The sequence below is a fragment of the Galeopterus variegatus genome, unplaced genomic scaffold (assembly GCF_000696425.1).
Source record: "Galeopterus variegatus unplaced genomic scaffold, G_variegatus-3.0.2 Scaffold1846, whole genome shotgun sequence".
Lineage (NCBI taxonomy): Eukaryota > Metazoa > Chordata > Mammalia > Dermoptera > Cynocephalidae > Galeopterus > Galeopterus variegatus.
The window spans coordinates 15,636-28,276 of record NW_007727957.1 but is presented as its reverse complement, the minus strand read 5'-3'; the positions used below and the strand labels follow the sequence as shown (position 1 = coordinate 28,276).

At 34.2% G+C, this 12,641-nt stretch overlaps 1 protein-coding gene across 1 annotated transcript in view; it reads left to right on the top strand.

The window, feature by feature from the left end:
* The window catches only part of LOC103595788 (dystrophin-like), a gene marked incomplete at its 3' end in the record, with an annotated part of 276,275 nt that extends 272,227 nt beyond the window's left edge, over positions 1 to 4,048 (top strand). Inside the window, exon 12 of the mRNA XM_008579268.1 lies at positions 3,929 to 4,048. Coding sequence (XP_008577490.1) covers positions 3,929 to 4,048 — 120 coding nt within the window. The remainder of the gene's footprint in view (positions 1 to 3,928) is intronic.
* Positions 4,049 to 12,641: the final 8,593 nt, after the last annotated feature.

Below are 12,641 nucleotides of genomic sequence, written 5' to 3'. Positions count from 1 at the left end.
ATAGTGAAAATAACATTTTACATGTAAAAATGTGACAAGTATAGCATTATTCCCTGGTAGTTTTTAAAATTGAAACATAATTGATTATACATATATTTGAGGTAGACTTGAATATCAATACCTGTGTAAAATGTGTGATGATCAAATCAGGATAATTAGCAATTTCATCACTACAAAACATAATCGATCTTTGTGTCCATTAATCAATTCCTCCCTAACCTTCCTCCTCACCCTCTCCTAACTTTAGTAACCAGAGTTCTGGTCTTTCCTCTGAAAGTTCAATGTATTACTGTGATTGTTGTTTATTTGCTTGTTTCTTATTTATTTACTTATTTATTATTTCGGTTCCACTTATGAGTGAGAACCATGAGGTTCTTCTCTTTCTATGCCTGGCTTATTTCACTTAACATAATTTTCTCCAAGCTCCTCTGTGCTCTTGCAAATGGCAGAATTTCATTCTATCTTGTGGCTGAGTAGTATTCCATTCTGTATATATACCCAGTGAGCCATCGAGGGATGTTTAGGTGGATTCCATGTCTTGGCTATTGTAAAGAGAGCTATTATAAACATGGGAGTGCAGGTATCCCCTTGGCATGATGATTTCCATTCCTTTAGATATATACCCAGTAGTGGAATTGCTGGGTCATCTGGCAGTTCTGTCTTTAGTTGTCAAAGAAGCCTCCACACTTTTTTCCAGAATGGCTGTACTAATTTACAGTCCCACCAGTAGTGTTGAAGGGTTCCCCTTTCTCTGCATCCTCACCAACATTTGGTATTCTCTGTCTTTTTGATAACGGCCAGTCTAACTGGGGTGAGATGGTAACTCAGTGTGGTTTTGATTTGAATTTGCCCAATTATTAGTGAATAGCATTTTTTCATGTGTGGAATTATTGGGCTGTATGGTAAATCTGTGTTTAACATTTTAAGAAACTGCTGAACTGTTGTTCAAAATGGCTACACCATTTTACATTTTCACCACCAATGTATGAAGATTCCAGTTTCTCCACATCTTTATCAATGGTTGTTATTTTCTGTCTTTTTTTCTTTTTTTTGAAATTTATTTATTTATTTATTTTGTAACTGGTAAGGGGAACGCAACCCTTGGCTTGGTGTCGCGGGCACCGCACTCAGCCAGTGAGCGCACCGGCCATCCCTATATAGGATCTGAACCCGCGGCGGGACTGCTGCTGTGCTCCCAGTGCCGCACTCTCCCGAGTGAGCCATGGGGCCAGCCCTGTGTGTCTTCTTTTGAGAAATATCTATTCAGCTCCTTTACCCATTTTTTAATCAAGTTATTTGTTTAAGTTGTTTGAGTTTCTTGTATATTCTGGATATTAATCCCTTGTCAGAAACATAGTTTGCAAATATTTTCTACCATTCTGTAGGTTGTCTTTTTACTCTGTTGGTGGTTTCCTTTTCTGTGCAGAAGCTTTTTAGTTTCATATAATCCCATTAAAAAATTTTTTTTTCCCTTGGTTGCCTGTGCTTTCTAGATCTTATTCATAAATTCTTTGCCCAGTCCTACATCCTGAAGTGTTTCCCCTATGTTCTCTTCTAGGAGTTTTATAATGTTAGTTCTTATTTTTAAGTCTTTAATCCATTTTGAGTTAATTTTGGTATATGGAGAGAGGTACGGTTCTAGTTACATTCTTCTACATATGGATGTCCAGTTTTTCCAGCACAATTTATTGAAGAGGCAGTCCTTTCCTCAAAGTATGTTCTTGTTGCCTTTGTCAAAGATCAGTTGCCTGTAAGTACATGTATTAATTTGGGGGTTCTGTATTCTGTTCCATTTTTCCACGTGTTTGTTTTTATGCCAGTATCATGGTGTTTTGCTTACTATAACTTTGTAGTATAATTTGAAGTCAGGCTTCATTTATTTATTTATTTATTTTAAAATTTTTGTTCTGGATTGCTTTGGCTATTTGGATTCTTTTGTTGTTCCATATGAATGTTAGGGTTTTTATTTTTCTATTTCTGTGAAGAATGCCATTGGTATTTTGATGGGGATTGATTTGAATCAGTACATCACTTAGGGTAGTATAGCCCTAGTAGATTTTAATGTATGTAATTATACATACTCCTATACTGAATGATAGAAAAAAAAAAGAATTGGCTAAATTCAGGAAACCAACATATGAAACACTGGCCACCAAATATTATTTTAACTATTATTTTAAAAATTCCTGGCTGAAACATTTAAAATGTTCCCAGTCCCAGCTTATATAACTCAGAAAACACAGACTCAACATGACTGTCAAGGACAACTCTGAATGTTAATATTTCCATTTTGGGCCTCATAGCAGAAAGAATTTTATTAGCCAGTGTAAGCTCTGGAATTTCAAATGCATGATAGGCAGTATAGACTCCACATGCAAAATATATGCATAGTCATTTTATCCTAAATTGCTTCACTTGAAAATGTAGTGTGAAAATCTAGAGAGATGAAGTAAAAATAAGTAATTTGACAGTGTTCTAATATGTTGAGGCTTGAAAAATAAAAGTCATAAGATAAAAATGTTCATGCACTTGAGATTGTGACTCAGTCACCCTAATAATTTTCTCTATGTCTGCCATAGGGTTTGAATAAGTAAGAGCTAGACTGGTAGGTGCCAAGTAATGGTTTTTTTTGCAAGTAAGACCAGCAGTTTTGTCAGAAAGCAACAGGCCATGTACCGAACCTGCTTTTACATTCTTGTGTTATATAACAAAACATTCTAAGATGCAAACTAGTTGGCTGGAAGTTTCAAATGACTGTTCAGGCAAATCCCAGTAATAATTGGTATACCAGGGTGAGGTACTGGGGGATCTGGCGCTCCCAGGCAGGATGTCTTGGTTCTAGAGCAGCCTCCTCTATTCGCTGCTCCTCTGTTTACCCTCTGTTTTTCCGTCTGTTTAGCCCTGCTTATTGTTACAAAAAATTTTACATTTTACTAAAAAGAATGTAAGTACTATTTTGTGAAAACCTCATTTAATTTGGGAAAAATGTGACTGTTTCAGAATGACATTTTTAAGTTAGAAAGCTGATATTTAAGTTATTCAGGTTTCATCCCAGGATTAAGTCTTGAAAAAGTGATTATTTTCTGCCAAGGTTAGTGTAATTGTGATTATGCTAAAAAACAAACAAACAAACAAAAACCAAATTTATCCTACTATTTCGTGATCTTTGTGCAATCAAAAAGGACCAAACTCATCCCAAATGGCGCCATTCATTCAACAAATATTTATATATCTTTATCTGCTTGAAATATGTAGTGAGAACGACAGAGAACATTTATTTCTGTTCTAGTAGATATTATTATCCAGTAAGTAGAGACAAACAACAAATGACTAAACTAATAAATAAAAAAAATGAATAGTAACAGTGTTCACTATATATAAAAGGCTGCTTTTGGCCAGACCTTATCACCCAAGTGTGGAAACAGGTTTAGGCCAAACTTAACTCATTTTAACAGGAAGCTAAGGGATTAACTGTTATAAACACAAAATATTTTTTCAGTGAAGAGGAACACATAATCGGATAGTAGCGGGAGGGGTTTTTGGGTCCAGAGAATTTGTTTTATTTGTATAGTAATGAACAGATTCAGTAGAAAAGGAAAGATTGAAAATGCCAGAGATGCAGGTAATTTTAGGAGAAAAGTTTTTAAAAAGGTAACAGTGTTGAGATAAAGAGCCAAACATCTTACTGTACCTTTCTGAACATATAGACTGGACTCTCTATATACTTTCCAGTTCAATTGACAATAGAAACATGCAAATTCTGCTGAACAAATAGCAGAAAATTTGCTTGGAATAGTTTTAGTTTAATAAAAAATGGCATTACCCAAGATATGCCAGATATAAATCACCTACATTTGGGAAGAAATGTTTTCAACATACAGATCAGACTATTGTTTTAATTTCCTGTGTTAAAAATTTTATCTTTCAGGTGCTTCAAGAAGATCTAGAACAAGAACAAGTCAGAGTCAATTCTCTAACACACATGGTTGTGGTTGTTGATGAATCTAGTGGAGATCGTGTAACTGCTGCTTTGGAAGAACAACTTAAGGTCAGACTTTTTTTTTTTTTAATAAACTAAATATGTCCTTCAAAACACTTAATTACAATTTGGAAAATATCTAGAAAATTTAGAATGTAATTTATATGTTTGAATATTTAGAAATCAATATATTTATTAAAACTAAGTTATTTCCTGATTGTGCATATCTCCTTTTCATTAACTGTACACTGAGCTCACACTAGTGTCCTGGCCTTTACGGAAATGAACAAATGCGGGTCCATGTTTTTATTAAAATTGGATCACATGTACTAGAGAACTAGTCTGAGAAATACTATTTATACCCTTTTCACACCTACGGTCTAAGAGAGGACAAAGATAAAAAACACAATGAGAATCATATTTGATTAAATAATGAGACATTGTATGTCTTCAGTATATTTATTCCTGGAAGCATTCAGCTATAGTCTTTATGAGAGAACATGGCAGGTGTTTAAGTCATGGATGTTTGGTTGAAGCAGGAATTTAGCTTTTCAAGCCCTCTTCCAACCTGAGTTGTAATAATTGTGCTTTTGGAAACATGAATAGTACATATTAACGAAGGATGATGTATACATTTTAATATTTTTGTTTTTTCTTCCAAAATGGGAACAATAACATTTTATGAAAAAATTTCAGCAAGGTATACTCATATATACATATACCAAAACATCAACAGTAAGGGAAAATGCAGTAATTTATTGTTCTGAGTGATTACACATATAATCATATTCGAGAGCACTTTTAAACATTTGTGAAAAATGGGATTAAAAGATAATATGAATCTTTCTATAAACTTTTTGAAGTACCCATATATATATATACACATCATCCCTTGGTATCTCTGGGAGATTGATTGCAGGTCTTTCCACAGATACCAAATTCCGTGGGTGCTGAAGTGCCTGATATAAAATGGTGTCGAACTTGTATTTTCATATAACCTACACACGTCCTCTGTTATGCTTTTAATCATCTCTAGATTACTTATAACAGTGAATAGAATGTAAATGCTATGTAAACAGTTAATATACTATATTTCTTAGAAAATAATGTCAAGAAAAGCAAGTATGTACATGTTTAGTATAGATGCAATTTCTTTTCAAATATTTTTAATTTGTGGTTGGTTGAATTCACAGATGTGGAACACACAAATATGGAGGGCTGACTATATATATATAATTATAGATTATATTTGAGATGTTCATTGTGCCCACCAAATAATTCCCTTTCCTTTGTGACAATCAGGCACAAAATATATGATATGTCTGTGGATCAAATCAATGTGGGCTTAAATGGCTTTATCAGCTCAAAGTAGTTCTAAACATAGTTTCTTTTACCTAATCTATAGCACAGATTCTTAAAGCCTTATCTCTGTTTTCTTCTTTTTTTGTGTGAAATGTGTTTTTTTTTTTTAATTCCAGTAAGATGTCATTTCCTCAGGTTACTGCTTTAAACTGCCAGTCTCCAATGATGTTATCTCACTCTCCATCATTATATGGCAAAGGGAAGGGAAAACTTTGGAGCAGGTTGGACACTGCTACAACAAAATATTTAATATATACTGGCAAACTGTATTAATTGCTTATATTTTATTAAAATTGCAAGGATGTATAAAAGCTTATAACACTAGATATTATAATATATTGTTAAATATGTGATAATTTATATTGTACATGCACATAAACACACACACTCGCAAACAGCTAAAATATTGCATTTTAAGTAATTCCATAGTTATAATATAATAGTAACTAATTACAGATGATTAAAAATCTAATACTCAATATTTCTCAGAAATTTTCAGGAAAAAAAAAAAAGAAGGCTGAGGAGCTGGGATTGTTGGTGGGTGGGTGACTGGTTAAAATAAAAACTTACAACTTAAGGCAGAAATTTAAGTCATAGAATACTTTCATTTAAAACAATACTGAAAAACACCTACTATGGCATTAAATGACCCAGTATAACATGTATAATATATACTTTACAATATAATTATTCAAGACCGATGCTTGTGAGACTAAGACACCTTGAAAAACAGTTCATAGAACTCACAGATGGTTATTGGGTTAGATCTTAAGTAGGATAAATTGGGAGTGGTGGGTCTAAGCATTTCTATATTCATTTTCCTACTTGCTTTCATTTTTCACCTTATTATCTGCCTTTATTTTGTTGGCCAAGAGGCATCCGCTAAGATAGCTCTGAATGTATTGTTTATCCCTAATTCACATAAATTCAATCTGCATTTGTCCCTGATTGCCTCCTCCTTTAATGAGTATTGGCCCCAGCCTCCCAACCTCTTCTTTTTTCTTCAACCCCATTTCCCTTTTCAGTACTCTCATTTTGCCTCTATATGGCCCTTTACTGTCACCCAACTTTTCGATAATGTAGATTAGTGTCGAGAAGGGCAGAGTTAGAAAGAATTAAGTGGAGAGAAAGCCCCTGCTATAACTTTGTTCTTCCTATTCCATGAGATTTCTCAGTCCCAAATGAATCCATCCATGAATACCATACCTTATGTAACCATTGACTGAAATTACCTAAAATGCTCTGCTTTCTATTTACTTTGAAATATAGATGATTGGTAGGTTCTTTGCAAATGATATAATCTTGTCCTACCTAGTTTAATTTTTAAAAGGAAGGGAAAGAGGAAGATAAGATAGTAGGGAAGAAGGAGGAGAAGAAAAATAATAAAAGATAAATACATTAGAGGTGTCCCTATAATAGCATCACAAATACCGTGGACAAATGATAAGAATTGTATGTTTGCTTCAAAGTCTGTGGACTATAACATGTTTTATACTGGGCCCAGAGGAATTCTGTAGAAGTAATTGGAAGAGTTAGAGGAAAGGGAAACAGATATATGGACTTCCTAGAAGGAAAAAAAAAATGTCAGGAACCTGAAAAGGATCCTTGAGGACTTTGATTGGAGAAAGGTCTGGTCATCCATAGCTTATTCTCCAAGACCTTTTAGTGTTGAATACTTACCCCACACCTTCTTTTTATCCTCCATGGCCTCTCATATCACCACAATGCCTTAATCCATTTTGCTCCAATTCAATTCAAGTACCACCCAGAGGCTCAAAAAGGATACTCAGTGGTCTTCAGTAAAAAGGTGCAGGCAGGAAAAACTAGGAAGGGAAGTCCCCTATTTGGTGCAATAAGGGAGGGATGCATTCTTAACATCCAGAGTTATAGCTCTACAAATGCTTGGCATAGAATATCTTTACATGTGTTGATGTAGTTCTATGAACTATACTATTATGGTATTATGTTAGAATTTCTGTAGCTTTAAAAGATTTTTAGGAGTCTTCTTTTTAAAGGATTTGGAGAAAAAAAAAGATAGGTCAGAACATGTGCTTAGGAATTCTGAAAGATCGCATCCCTTATAAAGGATAATAATCTGAAAAGTGCAGTATTATTCTCAGAGGTTCAGCTTGTCCTTCAGCAATGTTAGCACAGGTCAGAGCTTTGTCCTTAACTTTAAAGGTTTCCAAGATATCAGTGCTTGGAGAGCCTGATTTGTAAGTAATGATGCCAGTTAAATAATTTTATTGAGAAATACCCTGGCTAACTAACTAATATTGGTACTTTATGTAGAGTCTTCAGTCCTGGAGGATATTACCATATCTATTTCTAAGCACTCCACGTCCCATTTTTAATTTTATTTTAAAAGTATTTGTATGGTCTTACTATGTCCTAGAGATTATGCTAGATAACAGGTAAAACAGTGGAAAAAGAGAATTTGCCACTGCCTTTTCCAGTTGGGATGAGTAATTTGTGAGCCTGCTACCTTTTTCAGAACCTTGGAAAAATGATAGCCATTTGCCAGGCTCAGTCTTTGGAACAGAGTGTTAACCCCCTGTCTGTGTTCACCATAGTAGGCATAGTAGGCATGGTGACTGCTCTGTTGGTACTTGCAATCTAGTAAACGAAATTCATTAATAAAACATTTAGAAAAATGAGAAATATTTAGGAATGGACACAACTTATTTCTGAAGGAAAGGAACAAAATTTTGTGACAGGAAATTAATCTGACATAAACTGGAGCTTGAAGCCATGGAATGATTCCTGAGAAAAGCAATGCTTACACTAAGATCTAAAGAATTATATTGGAGGAAAGTGGATAAAGTTGTGTTTAACGAGGATTGGTGAAAGTCGGTAGGTTTCCAGAAAAAGGAAACAGTAGATCAACTGAGCATGGTACCCTAAAAGAACTTAAAGAGGGCCAATTTGGCTACAACACTGAGGTTCAAAAGAGTGATGCTAGAGGTTTGGTAAGTAGGCAGCAGCTTTCGTGAGAATTAGAATTTCGTGAATAATTCATTCAGCGAACATTGAGCAGCAGCTCTTTGTCAGGATGGCAGCAAGGACCATAATGGTAGAGAGGCACAGGGGGGGACTGTAATGGAGTCTGCCCTCCTGAACTACACTAATCAAATACAATTAAGTGTAAAATTATGGCTGTGATGAGTTCAATGTGACAAAAATATGCATTGCTAGATGAACTATCATTTTCTAGAAGGTCAAGAAAGGCCTACATGACCTTAAGTGATATCTGAAGATTTAGTAGAAGTTAATAAAGCAACACTGGAGAGTAGAAAAGTATCCTGGATGGAACAGTACTTATTCATTCACTCAACAAATATATTTTGAGTGCCAACTAGGTGCCAGCCAAAAGTCTAGGCTTTAAGGTTAAGTTATGTACAAAACATAAATTGTTCCTCTGTGCAGCTTACATTTCAAGCAAGCATCATAATAAATAAGTATTATGCTATGAAGAAAGTGATCAACATAAAGAAAACAAAAAACAAAACAAACAAACAAACAAAAAACAGGGTAAGAAGCAGTTTTTCATGGTGTAGTCAAGAGAGACTTCATTGAGAAGGTGACATTTGAGCAAAAGCTAAAACAAGGTAAGGGGGTTATTTTGGAGGTGCACAGGTCCTGTGGGATCTTTTACATTTGAAAAACTTAAAAAGGCTATAAACTGAACTTCAAGGAAGCCCATTGTTCTAGGGAGATTGCTGTTTCTAATAAACAAAGAACAGAAACATGGTCAGGCTCATAGCACACACAGGATACTTTTATATAAACATCTTCCACACAGAAAAGGCAGAGACATTAAAATCCCATTTTTAAATATTTTCTTCTATTATAGTTAAAACTTGAGAGCCCAACTAGATGTATTAAAAGTCTTTAAGGCCATAAACTCGGGAGCATTTCCAGCATACAATAGACATTTTAATTATTTTTAATAAGTGAATTTAATCTTGAAATTACTGTCTACCATTTTGGAGAATTCAAGGTATTCAAAAGGATGGATAGAGACAAGTATTCCAAGTTTCCTGGAAAACACAATTTTAGAGCAGATTATTAAATTGAGGCCATGCATAGTGGTACAGTTTCTTGCCCATCTCATGAAGATAATAAACATGTTAATTGAATAAAGAAGTAATTTTTGAAAATGAGAAAGATCTCTAAGAAGTAAGATAAATTCAATAAAATCAAGACATGAAGACAAACTGCATCAAATGACATTTAAAAATTTATACAAATATTATGTGGTATTATTAAGACAAATTATTTGGTGAATTTATTAAATTTATTAAATGGAATAAAATGAATAAAAAAGATTTTGAACTCCCTATTTTGCAAATCCTCCCATGATATGTTTATGGATAATGTGAGTCTTCCTATCCCTGTGTAGGTTGGTGGAGAATGTCTGTGTTGTAATGTATTTCTTCCTACTATTTGTTTGACTTATGTGCTAGAGAATTGGAGTGAAAATGATTGGACTCCTTTAGTCAACTTCCAGGTCAGAAAATATGGAAAAAGCCATTTGAGGATTTAGCTGGGGCACTATATAAAGTTTGCCCCTTACAGTAGTGGTTAATGGAGAATGTCTTCTCCCATATTACTTTACATGGTTTATACCAATGTCCTGTGGAGTTAAAATGTCATACACAAATGTCACATTCTCATCTTTTGTGCTTTAAATTAGAAAAAGCACGTTTATTGTTTGAAATATTGCTGCTTTAAAGAAAAAGCAATCTCTTTAAATCAATTGAGTAAGTTCTAGATAAGAAAGCTCTCACTTCCCATCCACAGATGTAAATGTAAATATATATAAATGTTAAGTGTATATAAATGCATATAAATGTGTGTGTATATATGAATATATGCATATATATAGTTAGAGTTATATAATTATATTCTCTATACAAATGTGTATGTATATCTGTATTATACATGTATATACAAGGGTACTTCAAAAAGTTCATGGAAAATTTCATGTTATCTTTTATTCTATTTTTCCATGAACTTTTTGAAGTACACTCATGTATGTGTGTGTACTATATATGAGAGAAAGCGAGACAGAAACCAGAGAGAGAGAGTACTTGGGCACAAGCTTGATATTAAACCAAGCAGGATTATATAGATTCTTAATAAATAATGCAATCTTGGAACCAATAAGTATGTCCTATACTGTTTTGAATACACTATATTTTAGGCCGAAAATTGTCACTCTATTTTAGCTGAATTTTTAGGATGGTGGTATCCTGTGAAGAAGAATGTTTGTAGAACCATGGATTCTTTCATCTTAAGAAAAATCTAAGCAGATAAGTGGCACGTGAGCAGTATTGTCATGTTGAAAAGGAAGGCATTTTCTCTGTGTTCCTTCAGAAGGCTGAGTTTTTAAAAATAGGCAGAAGTTGATACACCTGGATGTCTTCTCCCTAGGTCTTTCCTGAGTCCATTTTCTTCCCTCTCATTCTTCTCTGAATATATCTGCCTTGAATTCCAAGAAGCACTTCAGACTCATCAAGGTGTAATTTAACTCATTGTGCCCTATCTCCTTCCAAACCTGCTTTCTTTTCTGTCTCCCTCATTTTTGTGATTGCACCTCTATTCACCATGACTCCCATACCAGAAATCTGTAATCATCCCAGACTCATCCCTGTCTCTTCCCTTATGAGTCCTCTACATGTAATGTCACAGTATTTTTTAACCATCTCTCATATTCACTATTTTATCTTTCACCATGTCCTGTCTCCATTTACCAAGGTCAAACTCATATCATGGGCCACTAAAAGTCCTTGCTTTGTTCTAACCCCTCTTCCACCCAGTCTCCACATTGAAGTCAGTATGGACTGTCAAGAGCCTATTTAATAGTTTCGCCTCTGCTTGAAATCCCAAGTTGCTTTCCATCCTCTACAGATTCTGATCACTTTAGCCTGCAAGATATTTTATTACCTGACCCTTATCTGTCTCTTTAGACTTGTCTCCTATTAGGCTCCTCATATTCCTCAACCTGCATTCTATCCATACAAGCTATTTCTGATACCCTTTTCAATACTGCGTCTTTGTACATTGTATCCCTAGTAGTCTGAATAATCTTTCCTGGTAATGTCTGCTTTGAAAATTCCTACTACATACTGAAAAATCAATTCAAGTTTTTCTCCATGAAGATGGCAGTTCTACCTAGTGATGACCACTCCCCTTTTTTGTGCCATCTCTGTACCCTAATTATGCCTCTATTTTAGCATAGACTTTTGCCATTAGTCATTATGTACTTTCCTCTTTCACGAGAATCTGTTTCATGACATGTCTCTTATGCATTCCTGAATGCAGTGTCAGATATAAGTGATCAGTGATGCTTGTTGCATGTCTGAATAAATCTATGAGCAGAGAGCTGGATGCAATTCCAAGAAGGAATTTTTGACTTGACTAAAGTGAGAGCTTTTAATGGCACAACAATTAAGAGTAGAAACTCTAGAAACAAGATTCACCCTGCTCTGTCACTTATCCACACTATACCTTTGGGCAAGTCACTTAACCATTCTTGGCTTTAGTATCCTCATCTTTAATATGAAGATGATAATAGAACCGATACCATATTGGTAGTTATAAAGAAAAAAAGAGTTGAGAAGGTAAACCACTTAGAAAAATGCCTAGAATATAATAAGCAATCATATTATTACTTATTATCATTATTATTTCACCAAAGCATTCATACAGTATGATAAGAGTTGTGAAATGTGGTGAGCTGTTCTTTGTTAATAATATTTAGCACAAACAGGAATCTCATAAGTTTAAATATGTTATGGGAGAGATTCCATACTGAGTGGGTGTTTAGACTTTGTGACCTTTGAGGTCCCTCCCAATACCAAATTGTATAATGGAAATCATATAATGGTGGCATGCAAGAAAATAAAAGGAAATATTGTGGAACCTTATCTACTAAAAGCATAAGTCTTCCTCATTTTGCAGCAAACTTCAGGATTAAAAAGAAGGATTGTCAAAATTATTTTGACCAGAAAAACCAATCTGAAAGCAATAGCAAAATATAAAGAAGTTGAGTACTACATTATGTCAATTATTTTTACCAACAATTATAATTTTCAAAAGTGCCAAAGTATATCTAGAGAATAGAAAATAAAAATGCCAGGCATTTTATGGCAACATCTTTTTGGACATTGTTATCATTATTGTTATTGCTGTTTATAATTTTTAACTACTGAAACATGTAAGTGTCATAAAGATTACAAAAGAAATGTGCTATACCTCAGTTACTCTGAAAATATTAAAATAAATGGACAAAGAA